We start from the raw sequence: 12,002 nt of genomic DNA, 5'->3' as shown, positions 1-12,002 counted from the left end.
CCCGAGCGCGAGCAATTCTGCGGAACTCTCTCCGCCTCTCCCTCCTCGTTAGGGTCGGGTCCCGTGAGCCCAAACGTCTTCCACTCTCCCTGCTAAGCGGCCATGCCCGCCTGCGAGACTTTTTCGGCCTCCCTTGCTTGCATGAACCTGCCAAAAAAGATGAGGACCACGCCTTGCCCTGAAAAAACCTGAGGCTCTTGATACCAATGTAAGACCCTTGGGGAACTGCCCTGAGAATGATCCTCCCAACCACCCATTAAATAGCCCCTTGGGCCTCATTCCCTATCCACACTAGCAGCCGGCCCCTTGGGCCTGGTCCTTGACCACCAAGCATTACCCTTGTCATGACACTTAGGACGTGGGAGACCTCTCACCACAATAGCCTCTTACAATGGACACAAAATTGGCAAAAAACACACTAAAACACTTTCTCAAACAAGATCAAATGATAGAAACTTAAAATACACAAGTCACCTTAAATTCACCAAACGGTATTGCACAAGTGGAAGGACAAAGATTTGAATGTCAAATCATGCCTTTGATGCACCAAACCTCAACTTATTGATGATGGAGGAACATATACAATAGTGGTTTTGAGATTTTTGAACTCACGCTCTCTCATTTACAATCTGTAGCTTGAAAGCTTCTCTCACACCAAAAGTGAAGCTCACAAAATGGTTTCTACGTCTAAGTCTCTCCTCACACATAGAGTTTTGGGGTGCTATATGAGATATTGGAGATTATTTACAAGAAGGAGAGGGGCCTATTTATAGGTTGGAGACCTCTCATTAAGATTATTGAAAATCCTAATTTACAAGCTAACAAATCAGGATTATGATTTTTTTTTAATATCAAAACATTGAGGGCCTTCTTTGTCTGCTTGAACAATGAATGCGGGCTCAAAAGAGATCATTATTGATGGTAGATAAGGTGAAAGTAGAGTTTTAAGGAAGGAGAGAGAGAGAGAGAGAGTTTTACTATGCACATGTAGGCTTGAGGTGGTGTCTTTTATGGTTAGGTTAATGGCTATTTTACATTAGTATGTTAGTGGTTAGTGTTAGTAGTTTGTAGTTAGTAGGATTGGGTAAAATTACATGGAATATGCACTCAAGGTGCATTATATGATTTGTACAATGATAAAAAGTAAGAGAAGGATTAGAATATACACAATTTGATGAAAACTACAAGATGGAAAGGGAAATTTTCACCTATCTCCTCCAACGATTGAACGATTGTAGAACTCTACCGGTGTAGTTCACGTGACCATGAAAATTAAATTTTCCATGATGAAAATCCTCCTGTTGTAGAGCTTGAGCTTGGTCAATTACTGATTTTTTCTCTTTTTGTGAAAGGATGAAGAGGTTATAGTAGGAAAGGAGGTGAGAGAAGACTATGTGCTACTTGTGAGAAAAGTGGACAGACTGGGGTCCAATCAAAAAATCATATCTCACCGGTGGTAGCTCCAAAAATTATCAAAATGTTCGAGGTGATTATTCTGCTCTTGGTCCACATTTTGTCTTCTAGCCACCACTTCAAATTCGGAGTGGGGATGCACACAACAAAATCCCACCAAAATGCCTACTTTTCTTCACAAAAACGTCTTTAGTGGCCCCTCTTTTGTTGAATTTGCATATGACCCCAAAGGTGAGCCCCTCCTTGCATTAGAGCATGACCTAATATATTCTTGGGGGTTTGAAAATATGCATGGTTGTGGATTAAGCATAAATATAATATATGGATATGATAGAAAAAAAGAGGCTAATATATATAAACAATTTATGGTATCTAATATAGTGTGCGCTATATATATAAAAAATAAATATAGGGAATCAAATGAGGAGGGCCCTCATTTGTTTTTATTGATGTATATTTATTTACAGGAGATAAGAAAGAATACCTGTAGGAAATATGAATTTAGTGAAAGGCAATGACGGATGGTGGAAGGTATTTTTGAGGTTTCTCCTTGAAGTGGATTCACACCAAAAATAAGAGAAGCTTGCATGAAAATATATCTATATGGAATAAAGAGTATACAAAATGGTAAGAAAAATTGTAGTAATGGTGAGTCAATGTACATAGCATACATAGGTAAATAACACACACCTAGGTAAAAATATTTAAATAAATACCAAAATAATTATGAAAATTTCTTATATTTATTTTCTATATACAATGAAATATTTACACACAAATGGGCCATAATATATTTTATGTTTTTTATTATTTTTATTTTATTGGCTCAATTAACCCAGTGACTAGCTAAGTGAGGGTTTGTAAGAGATATAGGAAAAGTCCCCTAACTCACACACGCCTATGTATAGTGAAAGGGTGAAGATAGCCATAGTATTTGGGTGAATTTGGTAGGGTGACGTAGCTCACTATGGCAATTATGGAGAGCCGAAAAAAGGCTATCACTACAAGTTCATGTACTTGCCTCATAATCTCCTCTTGTTGAGTTTGAGAAACTCTATAAGGAGGCTTATTAGGCGGTGAGCTCCCAAGTAGAAGCTCTATCTTATGGTCATCATCCCCTCGTTTTGGAGGTAACTCTCCAGGATGTCATCTATAAAAACATCTTGGAATCCATTTAGGAAATTAGACAACTCGAATTCCTTGTGATCCCTACCATTTCCATTGGATAAGACATTAGGGTCATTTGTGGACTCTTTGACAAAATCATATACGCAAAAACTGAGCTTTTCATTGACTTATCAAAAGCACGTGAATTTACAAGAGGTATAGTACGACCTCGAGGGGTGCACTATGTAACCATGTTAATGTATAACGTGAGTTTGAAAGGAGGGGTTTTAAAATGCAAAAATTTAGCATAATTTAACAGAGATACATTAAAATAAGGGGTTTTTATATTAAATTTTGAAACAAAATCCTAAAATAAGGGGTCATTTTATTCATTCAAACATGTTAAAAGAGGGGGTTTTTAATAACCCGCGAACGCACGTTATATAGGGGGGTACTGAATGGTGAACCCCCCGAGAGTACGACCCAGCTCATTAGAATCTATGTACATGTTTTTTTTCATGTAGATGAAATAAATTCTCCGTTCAGGGAATTTCATGTTGGAAGCCATGCGGGTGAACCATGGTGCCCCTAAGATGACATCTTCATGTTGGAGAGGGGAGATGAAAAAGTCTTCTTTGTTGACATAGCTTTGGACATGAAGTCTCAATTTTCCAATCAAGGGAGTAACTGCGGCTTCTTGTCCCTTGAGAGCTCCATCGACCATAATGGTGTCTCCCATTTCATCAGCTTGTATACCTAACTTAGTGGCCAACTCCTTTGATATGAAGTTCTGAGTAGAGCCAGGGTCAAAAAGGATAAAGGCATCATGCTCCCTCACCTTTTTCCAAGCATAGAGTTCCTCTTTTGGAGCTTACTTCCCACACTTGAAACATTTATGGTCATTGAAAGCCTCTAACTCTTCAAGAGAGAGTTTATTTTTACCTTTGTAAACTCCTTTCTCCTTGGTCTCATTGTTGTTGTTGTTGCTAATATTGCATTGGGAAGAATTTTGAGCATTGTTCTTCCCTCTAGGTTCATGTCAGTCTTTAGTTTTCATGGGCTTAAAATTCCTTTTAGCCCTTGTTGGAAATTGATTCGTGAAGTGACCATAGTATGGTAAATCACTTCAGTGATGGTCCTATGCCTTTGAGAGTTGACATACTCGGCCATATCTTGAGGTAGTCCTACACAAAATTGTTGTTTTTGTTTAGCGAAGTCTATCTTATGGTAGACTGTCGCTTTGAGATGTAAATCCCAAAACTTGTCCACATACTTGTGGATAGACTCATTGGGAGATAGCTTCAAACTTCACCATTCGGTAAGCACTGTGTCTTTGGCACCGCTTGCAAGAAACTTCTTCATTATGAAACTCCTAGAGTTTTCGATGTCTTTGGAGCTTCTCCATTACCTCATAGACTAGCCCACCATCCCAACGAGATTTCTCAGTCGTAGGCAAAACAACTCTACCAGTAATAGATCTCCTAGAACCTGCAACATACACAACATACTCAATAGAGCCTGTATCCACAGAAGCCAGTCGGACATCAATGCCCTATACAACATTCCAAACGCCCTTTGGGGCACAAGCACATGTGTCATCATGTAAGCCCCCATTGGGTAGTTATTCCCATCCAAATTGTCCTCAACCCTCAACAATAAACATCTTGAAAACATCTTTATTGTTGTCAGAGCCATGGAGAGTGACTACACCTAAAAGAAGAAAAATGAAGTAGGACTAACACATGCTGTATAGCACAACCTGAAGAGGGCTGTAAGGACTTGTTTTGCAAAAAATTGCACTGGCAAATTTTTTTCACAAAAGGACAAAATTGTACGTACAATATTGTCTGTAATGGAGACAAAGGCCGAAATGAGCCCGAATATAGGTCACCAAGCTCTACAAGCTTACCCAAAGTATCACTTGACTGTCTAACGCTCGCATAAAATTGAGAACGTGAGCGAAGGGGTATTAGCGACAATACTAAGAGGATGTGACCTTCTCTGATATCAATTGTTGAAATTAGGGTTACAAGGACGCACACACAACTTGGAGTATATGAAGAAGCTCAAGGCACACATTAGAGAATGTATTACTTAGTGCACAAACTAGAAAGATAAGTTAGCCTTAGGGTGATGGGTGTATATATACAATAGATGGGGGGGGAAAACCTCTTAGTGAGGGAAAAAGTGCCTCGACAGTCCTAAGTGTGGTCATACACATCACTACCACATATATGGTAGCATTAAGTAAGTAAGCTTAACTCCTCTCACATCCAAAGGCCCTATGACTACCCCATCTCCCCTTCAGCACAAATTTTTTGATATCTTTTTGGTGAGCCTAACACAAAGCATGCAATTTGTGGTAATTTTGCATCAACAACATCTGCACCATGAACAAATCGTAAATCAGAATCCAATACTAGATATGGAAACCATATTTGAAAAGCGAGATAAGTGGCAATTGACAAGTCAATTTGAAGGATGGGGTGTTTCCAAATTTGCAAAGTTTATGAGTAGGCTAGAAGCTAAAGGGGAGAAGAGATGTTTTTTGGTATTATTGGCATTTTAAAGTTGTGGGGAGCTTGGAGAAGAAGGGAGAGAACAAAAGACAAGGAAGAGAAGTCTAATTGCAGGCTTTCGGAGTTGATATCCACCAAGAATTTGAGAAAAATAGTGTAAAAATGTAAAAAAATAGGTCAAATCTCTACAATTTTCAGTCTGAAGTTGAGTTATGTTTTAAAGGTATATTATCTTCACGGTTGTAACAGAACAAATTTTTTTTGCCTCGGGTGTGCTCAAAATTGAGATCAAATGGAGCGTCGCGTACGGCATGCTCCTGCTCACTAAATGTAACTCCATGGCTTCTTACTACATCACAAAGGTCGACATATTAGCTGCTGCTGAGAAAGAAACAGTTGGGTATCATGGAAAGTCTCTGCTTGAACGCATTTTTCATACCAGAGAGCAGCGATGGCCCTTTCTGTGGGAGCCCTGCTCAATCCATCCCACAAGTAAATTCAGTGCTTACCATCCGCAGAAAAAGCTCAAGAAATGCTTCTATCAAGGTTTCTACTTCCATGAATGCGATCACTGTTGAACAAGGTACCCTTCAGTCTCATTAGACTCTTTGCTTTCTCTCCTGCCATCATACTGGTTTTGAAATCGTTTATATACAATTAATGACCGCTTCATGCGTATGTTGATAGTTTGATTGTTTTGTGGCTATGGAATTTGTTTGGTGTAAGATGTCACACGTCATTTGCCGGAGAAATCTCGGGAACAACTTGTGAAAAGATGCATCAATGCCTCCACAATGCTTGAAGCAAAGCGTGCCCATGAATGTGTTCTTACAGCAGCGCTCATTCCGGACATTTTTGTTGAAAACACTCTCATCAACATGTATGTGAGATGTGGCAGCATAGTTGATGCAGCCCAAGTCTTTCATAGCATGGATGAACGGAACGTTTTCTCGTGGACCTTGTTCTTGTCAGGTCTTGAAAAATATGGACAACCTGAGGAAGCGGTCAAGCTATTCCAGAAGATGGAGCAAGAGGGTGGGATTGCAGATAATGTGATCCTCGTAACCATCATCAAAGCATGTACAAGTGCTCTCAGTCTTGAAGATGGACAAGGAGTTTATGGATTTATAGTGAGACGTGGAATGACGCCAAATTCCTTTGTGTATAATGCATTAGTGGACATGTATGCGAAGTGTGGGAGCTTATCGGATGCAATGCATGTGTTTGAGCAGATAGAAGATAAAGGTGTGGTCTCATGGAATTCTATCATCTCTGGGTGTATTCTGTCAGGACAATATAGATTGGCCCTTAGCTTCTTTCAAGTGATGAAAAGTGAAGATGTAGAACCTGATGATGTTACATTGACTTGCGTGCTCAAGTCCTGTGGCAGCTTGAATCTTGTTGAAGAGGGCATACAAATACATGTTTTTATTCTAAAATTGGGATGTGAGACAAGTGCTTTTATTGGGAGCACGCTTGTGGATTTCTACTCCAAGAGTGGGCAAATGAACATTGCTTCCCAGGTGTTTAATCGCATGATTGAAATTGATGTTGTCACATGGAATACAATCATAGCAGGTTATGCGAGTAATGGCCAAGGGGAGAATGCTCTAAAGGCTTTGAGGGGACTTCTTGATGAGGGGTTTAATCCAAATGAGATAACAATCTTGAACATTCTGAGTGCATTGATTGAGCCCTGGTTTCTTGATGATGGCAGGTTTGTTCATTCGTTGGCCATTGAGTTTGGGATAGAATTGGATGCCTTGGTTGGAAATTCTTTAATTGACATGTATGGAAAATGCCAGAGCATTGACGATGCAGTGATTATGTTTGACAAACTCTCACTAAAAGATACGATCTCGTGGAATACAATGATCACCGCCTATACTGAAGCAGGATTATGTGAACAAGCAATCAACCTCTTTGATGCTATGCAGAAAGAGTGCCTTAGTCCTAATGAGGCCAGCTTTGTCACTGGGCTTCATGCATGCTCCCTTGGTACCACAAGAGAGGCAGGTATGGCGATGCATGCATATGCAGTTTATGTTGGTGAGGAGTCGAACACGCGGGTTGCAAACACTCTCATTGATATGTACAGTAAATGTGGTTGTTTGGAGGAAGCCTTTTATGTATTTGATACTTGTCAAGATCGGGATGTTGTCTCTTGGAATGGAATGATGACGGGCTATGTTCAGCATGGGGAGGGTCCAATAGTTTTGAAATTGTTGGCGGAAATGCAGTTAGAGGGGTTGAAGCCAAATGAGATCTCTTTTATTGATGGCTTGAGTGCGTGTGCCAACATGGAATCTTTAAATGATGCCTATTTAATACATTCTGATGTGGTTAAATCCGGGCTGGATCTAGATATTATGGTTGGTACCACTGTTGCCGACATGTATGCAAAGTGTAGGAGCATGCAAGATGCTCAGGACATTTTCGACAAATTGCCAGAGAAGGCAAGTGCAGCTTGGAATTCGATTATTGCTGGATATGGTGACAATCAGGGTGAAGAGGAAGCCTTAAAGCTCTTCCACGCAATGCAACTTGAAGAGGTGATGCTGGATGATTTCACATTTGTTGGCGCCTTAAATGCGTGCGCGAGCATTTGTGCATTGGATGAGGGAAAGTGCATTTATTCCCAGTATATCAAGACTGGATATGATGTAAATATTTTTGTAGGTAGTGCGCTTGTCACTATGTATGCAAGGTGTGGCCATGTGGACGACGCCCGCCATGTATTTGATGCATTAACTGAGATAGACTTGTTTTTGTGGACGGTGATGATTGCAGGATATGCCCAGCATGGGTACCACCAAGAGGTCTTTGAGCTCTGGGAGAAAATGCAAGAACAGGGAGTCAAGCCGGATGGTACCGTCTTTGTGTGTGTGCTATCGGCATGTAGCCACTTGGGTCTCTTGGACAAGGGACTTGAATTGTTCAGTTCAATGATTTTAGACCACAGCATTAGTCCCACAATGGACCATTTTGCATGTTATATTGACTTATTAGGCCGTGCTGGTTGCCTAAGTGAGGCTGAGCATTTTCTAGAAAGACTTCCCCTACAACACGATGCTTCAGTGTGGAGAGCTCTTCTTGGAGCTTGCAAAAATCATGGGAATCTTGAGATTGCGAAACTTGCCTCTAATCGTCTTCTTGACCTGGAGCCAGGAGACCATACTGCGTATGTATTTTTGTCTGATGCATATGCTAGTTCTGGGGATTCGCATATTTGAGATGGAGTTGCCTTTGCTGTGGGAGCAAAAGCATTCATAAAGCTAGTGTCTGACAAGGCAAGCTGGAGCAGCCTGTCGTAGCTGTGAGGAAAAAGCAGAGAAGCATCAGGCTTCTCGCTTGCTGATTATGATTTAAGGGGGGATTTTGCCAAGACTTGATGCATCTAATGTGGCAATATATTAAGGTAATATGCAAGGATTAAAGAGGCTAATACTAAGCAGAAATATACTGTGGTTGGAAGAAAATATGTTTACACATTGAAGGACTGGATAGTCAAGGTCATCCTTAAAACAAGTACAGTGCACTGCTTGAAGAGTGGAAGAATGAAAAGGGCCAGAAAGGCAAGAGTTGACGAAAGAAGTGCTGCAATTTGTACTTGGGTATTCATGTACCTGACAGTCTCAATTCAAAGCTTCTTGAATCTTCATTAAAAAGGAAGCACAACTGTACTTGGAGAAGGCAACTATACGGGTCAGCAGGAACAAGATGAGGAAATTTTGCAGGTGAGGATGCCTCTGAATAATAAGTAACACAAGGAGATGACACATACGTTTTTGACCATATAAATCCACTGCAGACGAGCTAGAAGATGGATGCACATTCTAGCGGGCATCAGTGCCCAGGGGAGCCCTTCTAAGATGGCATTCCAACTTATGCAGAACTTTGCAAGGCGTTGAATCAAGCCCTTCTAAGATGGCATTCCAACTTATGCAGAACTTTGCAAGGCGTTGAATCAACCACTTTGTGAGGCTCATGCTATTATTGGTTATTTGCAATGATCCATTTTTAAGGATTGCTTGTCATTTCCGGCCATGCAGATCCTGGGACACATGAAATGGGAGTGAGAACCGACCCGTTCATGATTATAAGCACAGTTAGCGAAAGTATGATCAGCCTATCAAACATTATGCACCACTTGCAATATTGTGCAGGTGCAAAAGCTCCTCTCTATGCAAGTCTCTCTCTTCTGGGTGCGTAGATGCTGTTTTGGTGCAGTCTCCTTGCTGTGAAGAAGGAGAGTTCTTTGTTTGCTTTGTGTTACGGGGTTCTTGCTTGCCACAAGGGCGGCAGGAAGGGGTGATACCTATCTTTTCGAAGTAGATAAAACTTCAGTGAGGTGGTAGTTGCATGAGGTAATGCAATTAATAACACTTGAATCTAACATTATTCTAGAATCAGGGTTTGTATGTTGGCAGATTAGTGTGGGGGCTGAGATATTATCATTGAGTCGAATCACCAGAGCTTTGTCACTGTGGGAATGTTTCTTGGAATCTTCCTACACTTATATAGATGAATCAGCTATCAAGAATTAAATTAGTGTTATCTACAAGTTAAAAGTGTTACTTGCGGTTGAAGATGTACCACGTTCCTTATTTGTTCCAAGCTAAGGAACCTTGGCAAGACCAAAGTTACGTTGTTCAATACCACAACACAGGTGGGTCAACCGACACATATGGTCAGTAGAAGGTTGAGTATACAGATGCATGCACTTATTGGAGATCTTCAATGGTCTAGTGTTCTCCTTGAGGAGAGCAATAGAGATCCGAGTGGCGTGAGCAAATGCATCTTTGGGGAGGAGCAATAGAGATCAGATTGGCGTGAGCAAATGCTCCCTTGTCATTTCCATTCTCTCATTCCAAGTAGCAGCATTGAAGGTGAAGAGAGAGATAGCTGACTACGTCAACACACTTTCTCAATAATCCCACAAAGCAAGGAGAAGACTCTATAACACACACACACACACACACACACACGAAGGTGAGGTTTCTTGTCATCTTCATTCTATTGCACATCTTAAAATTTGGGTCACTTTTCATTCTAAGTAAATGCATGCTTAAGCTCTCATGTTTCTGTTAGAAAATATGACGTAGCTAAGTAGATAATTGAGTAGATTACTTAATGGAGAGAGATAATTTTCACACACAAGAGATTATAGAGTAGAGTAGAGAGAGAGAGAACACACGATATACGTGGTTCATTCAATGTGGGCTACGTTCATAAGAAAACAACCACTCAATGGCTTTAGTACTTCATAACAAGAAGTAGGTTACAAAGGGATTATACCCTTAATAGAGCTCCCGTTTTGCTTCACTCTCACCACCTCACACCCACCTTGTTGCATCAACTTCACACTCTAAAATGTGTGTAGAAATGGCCTCCTTTTATAAGCCAAAAGGTGTTAGAAAATAAGACGTAGCTAAATAGATAATTGAGTAGATTACTTAATGGAGAGAGACAAATTTACATACACGAGATTATAGAGTATGCACCTTTCTTAGCTTTAGCTGTCCCTCTTCCAAAAGAGTGCGTATGAAGTGATATCTCACCTCAATGTGCTTTGTTCTTGAATGAAAGGCTGAGTTCTTCGCAAGATGGATAGCGCTTTGGCTATCACCGTACAAGACACAATTGTCTTTTTTGAATCCAAGCTCTTCTAAGAATCTGTGAAGCCACATAATTTATTTGCTTGCCTCTGTCATTGCTACATACTCTGCTTCCGTAATAAAAAGTGAGACCACTTTCTGTAGCTTTGAAGCCCAGCTTACTGGTGTGCCTCCAACCGTGAACACATAGCTAGTAGTGCTCCTTCGAGTATCTTTGTCACCTGCCATATCTGCATCAGCATACCCTTCTAAAAAAATATTAGTTCCTCCAAAATACAAAGCATTTGTTGTTGTCCCTTTTAGATACCTAACTATCCACTTCACATCTTGCCAATGCTCTTTACCTGGGTTGTCCATGAACCTACTCACAACTCCCACTACATGTGCAATGTCTAGCCTTGTCCAAACCATAGCATACATTAGAGAACCTACTGCTGCATCATATGAAACTTTAGACATATATGCTATTTCCTCTTGTGTCTTTGGACACATATCCTTCGTTAGTTTAAAGTGACGAGCCAAAGGTGTATAAACTAGTTTTGCATTTTGCATTGCAAACCTTTCTAGTACCTTCTTGATGTAATCCTCTTGAGATAGCTTTATTGTCTTCTTCGTCTTGTCCCTTGATATTTTCATACCAAGTATCCTCTTTGCAGCACCTAAATCTTTCATTGAAAAAGATTTAGACAGCTCCTCTTTTAGGTATTTGATGTCCTGCATGTTAGCACTTGCAATCAGCATGTCATCAACATACAACATTAGGATGATGGATTTCCCATCTCCCAAATTCTTCGTGTAGATGCAGTGATCCGAGTTGCATCTTCTGAATCCATGATCCAACATCCATCGATCAAACTTCAAGTACCATTGTCTTGATGCTTGTTTTAAACCATACAAGCTCTTCTTTAATCTGCAAACCATTTTCTCCTTACCTTTTACTTCATACCCCTTTGGTTTAAGCATGTAAATTCTATCCTCTAAGTCACCGTGAGGGAATGCCGTATTTACATCCATTTGCTCGAGATTTAGATCATGAGCAGTCACAAGGCTTAAGACAAGCCTGATTGAGTTCATTTTTACAATAGGAGAAAATATTTCATTGAAGTCAATACCTTTCTTTTGAGAAAACCCTTTTACCACAAGCTTAGATTTGTACCTTTTCTTCCCACGTTCTTCTTCCTTCAGCTTGTACACCCATTTTTTTTGAAGTGCTCGCTTACCTTTAGGCAACTCAACCAACTCCCATGTTTGGTTGCGATGTAGTGAGTCCATCTCCACTTGCATGCTCTTTGTCCATTCTTCTTTGGATTCGTGTTGCATAGCTTCTTCGTATGTTTCTGGCTCT

The 12,002-nt window shown here is 40.4% G+C and overlaps 1 protein-coding gene across 1 annotated transcript; it reads left to right on the top strand.

Annotated features, from left to right (window-relative positions):
- Positions 1 to 5,268: 5,268 nt before the first annotated feature.
- LOC147420054 (pentatricopeptide repeat-containing protein At2g33680-like) lies at positions 5,269 to 10,116 on the top strand. Its single transcript, XM_086504338.1, has 2 exons — positions 5,269 to 5,622; positions 5,766 to 10,116. Exons 1-2 carry the CDS (start codon positions 5,445 to 5,447, stop codon positions 8,270 to 8,272), a joined length of 2,685 nt encoding a protein of 894 aa, XP_086360464.1. The 5' UTR covers positions 5,269 to 5,444; the 3' UTR covers positions 8,273 to 10,116.
- Positions 10,117 to 12,002: the final 1,886 nt, after the last annotated feature.

Source organism: Adiantum capillus-veneris, chromosome 28 (assembly GCF_014529385.1).
Source record: "Adiantum capillus-veneris isolate H3 chromosome 28, ASM1452938v2, whole genome shotgun sequence".
Taxonomy (NCBI): Eukaryota; Viridiplantae; Streptophyta; class Polypodiopsida; order Polypodiales; family Pteridaceae; genus Adiantum; species Adiantum capillus-veneris.
The sequence above is the reverse complement of the archived record's forward strand: the minus strand, read 5'-3'. Positions and strand labels throughout refer to the sequence as shown.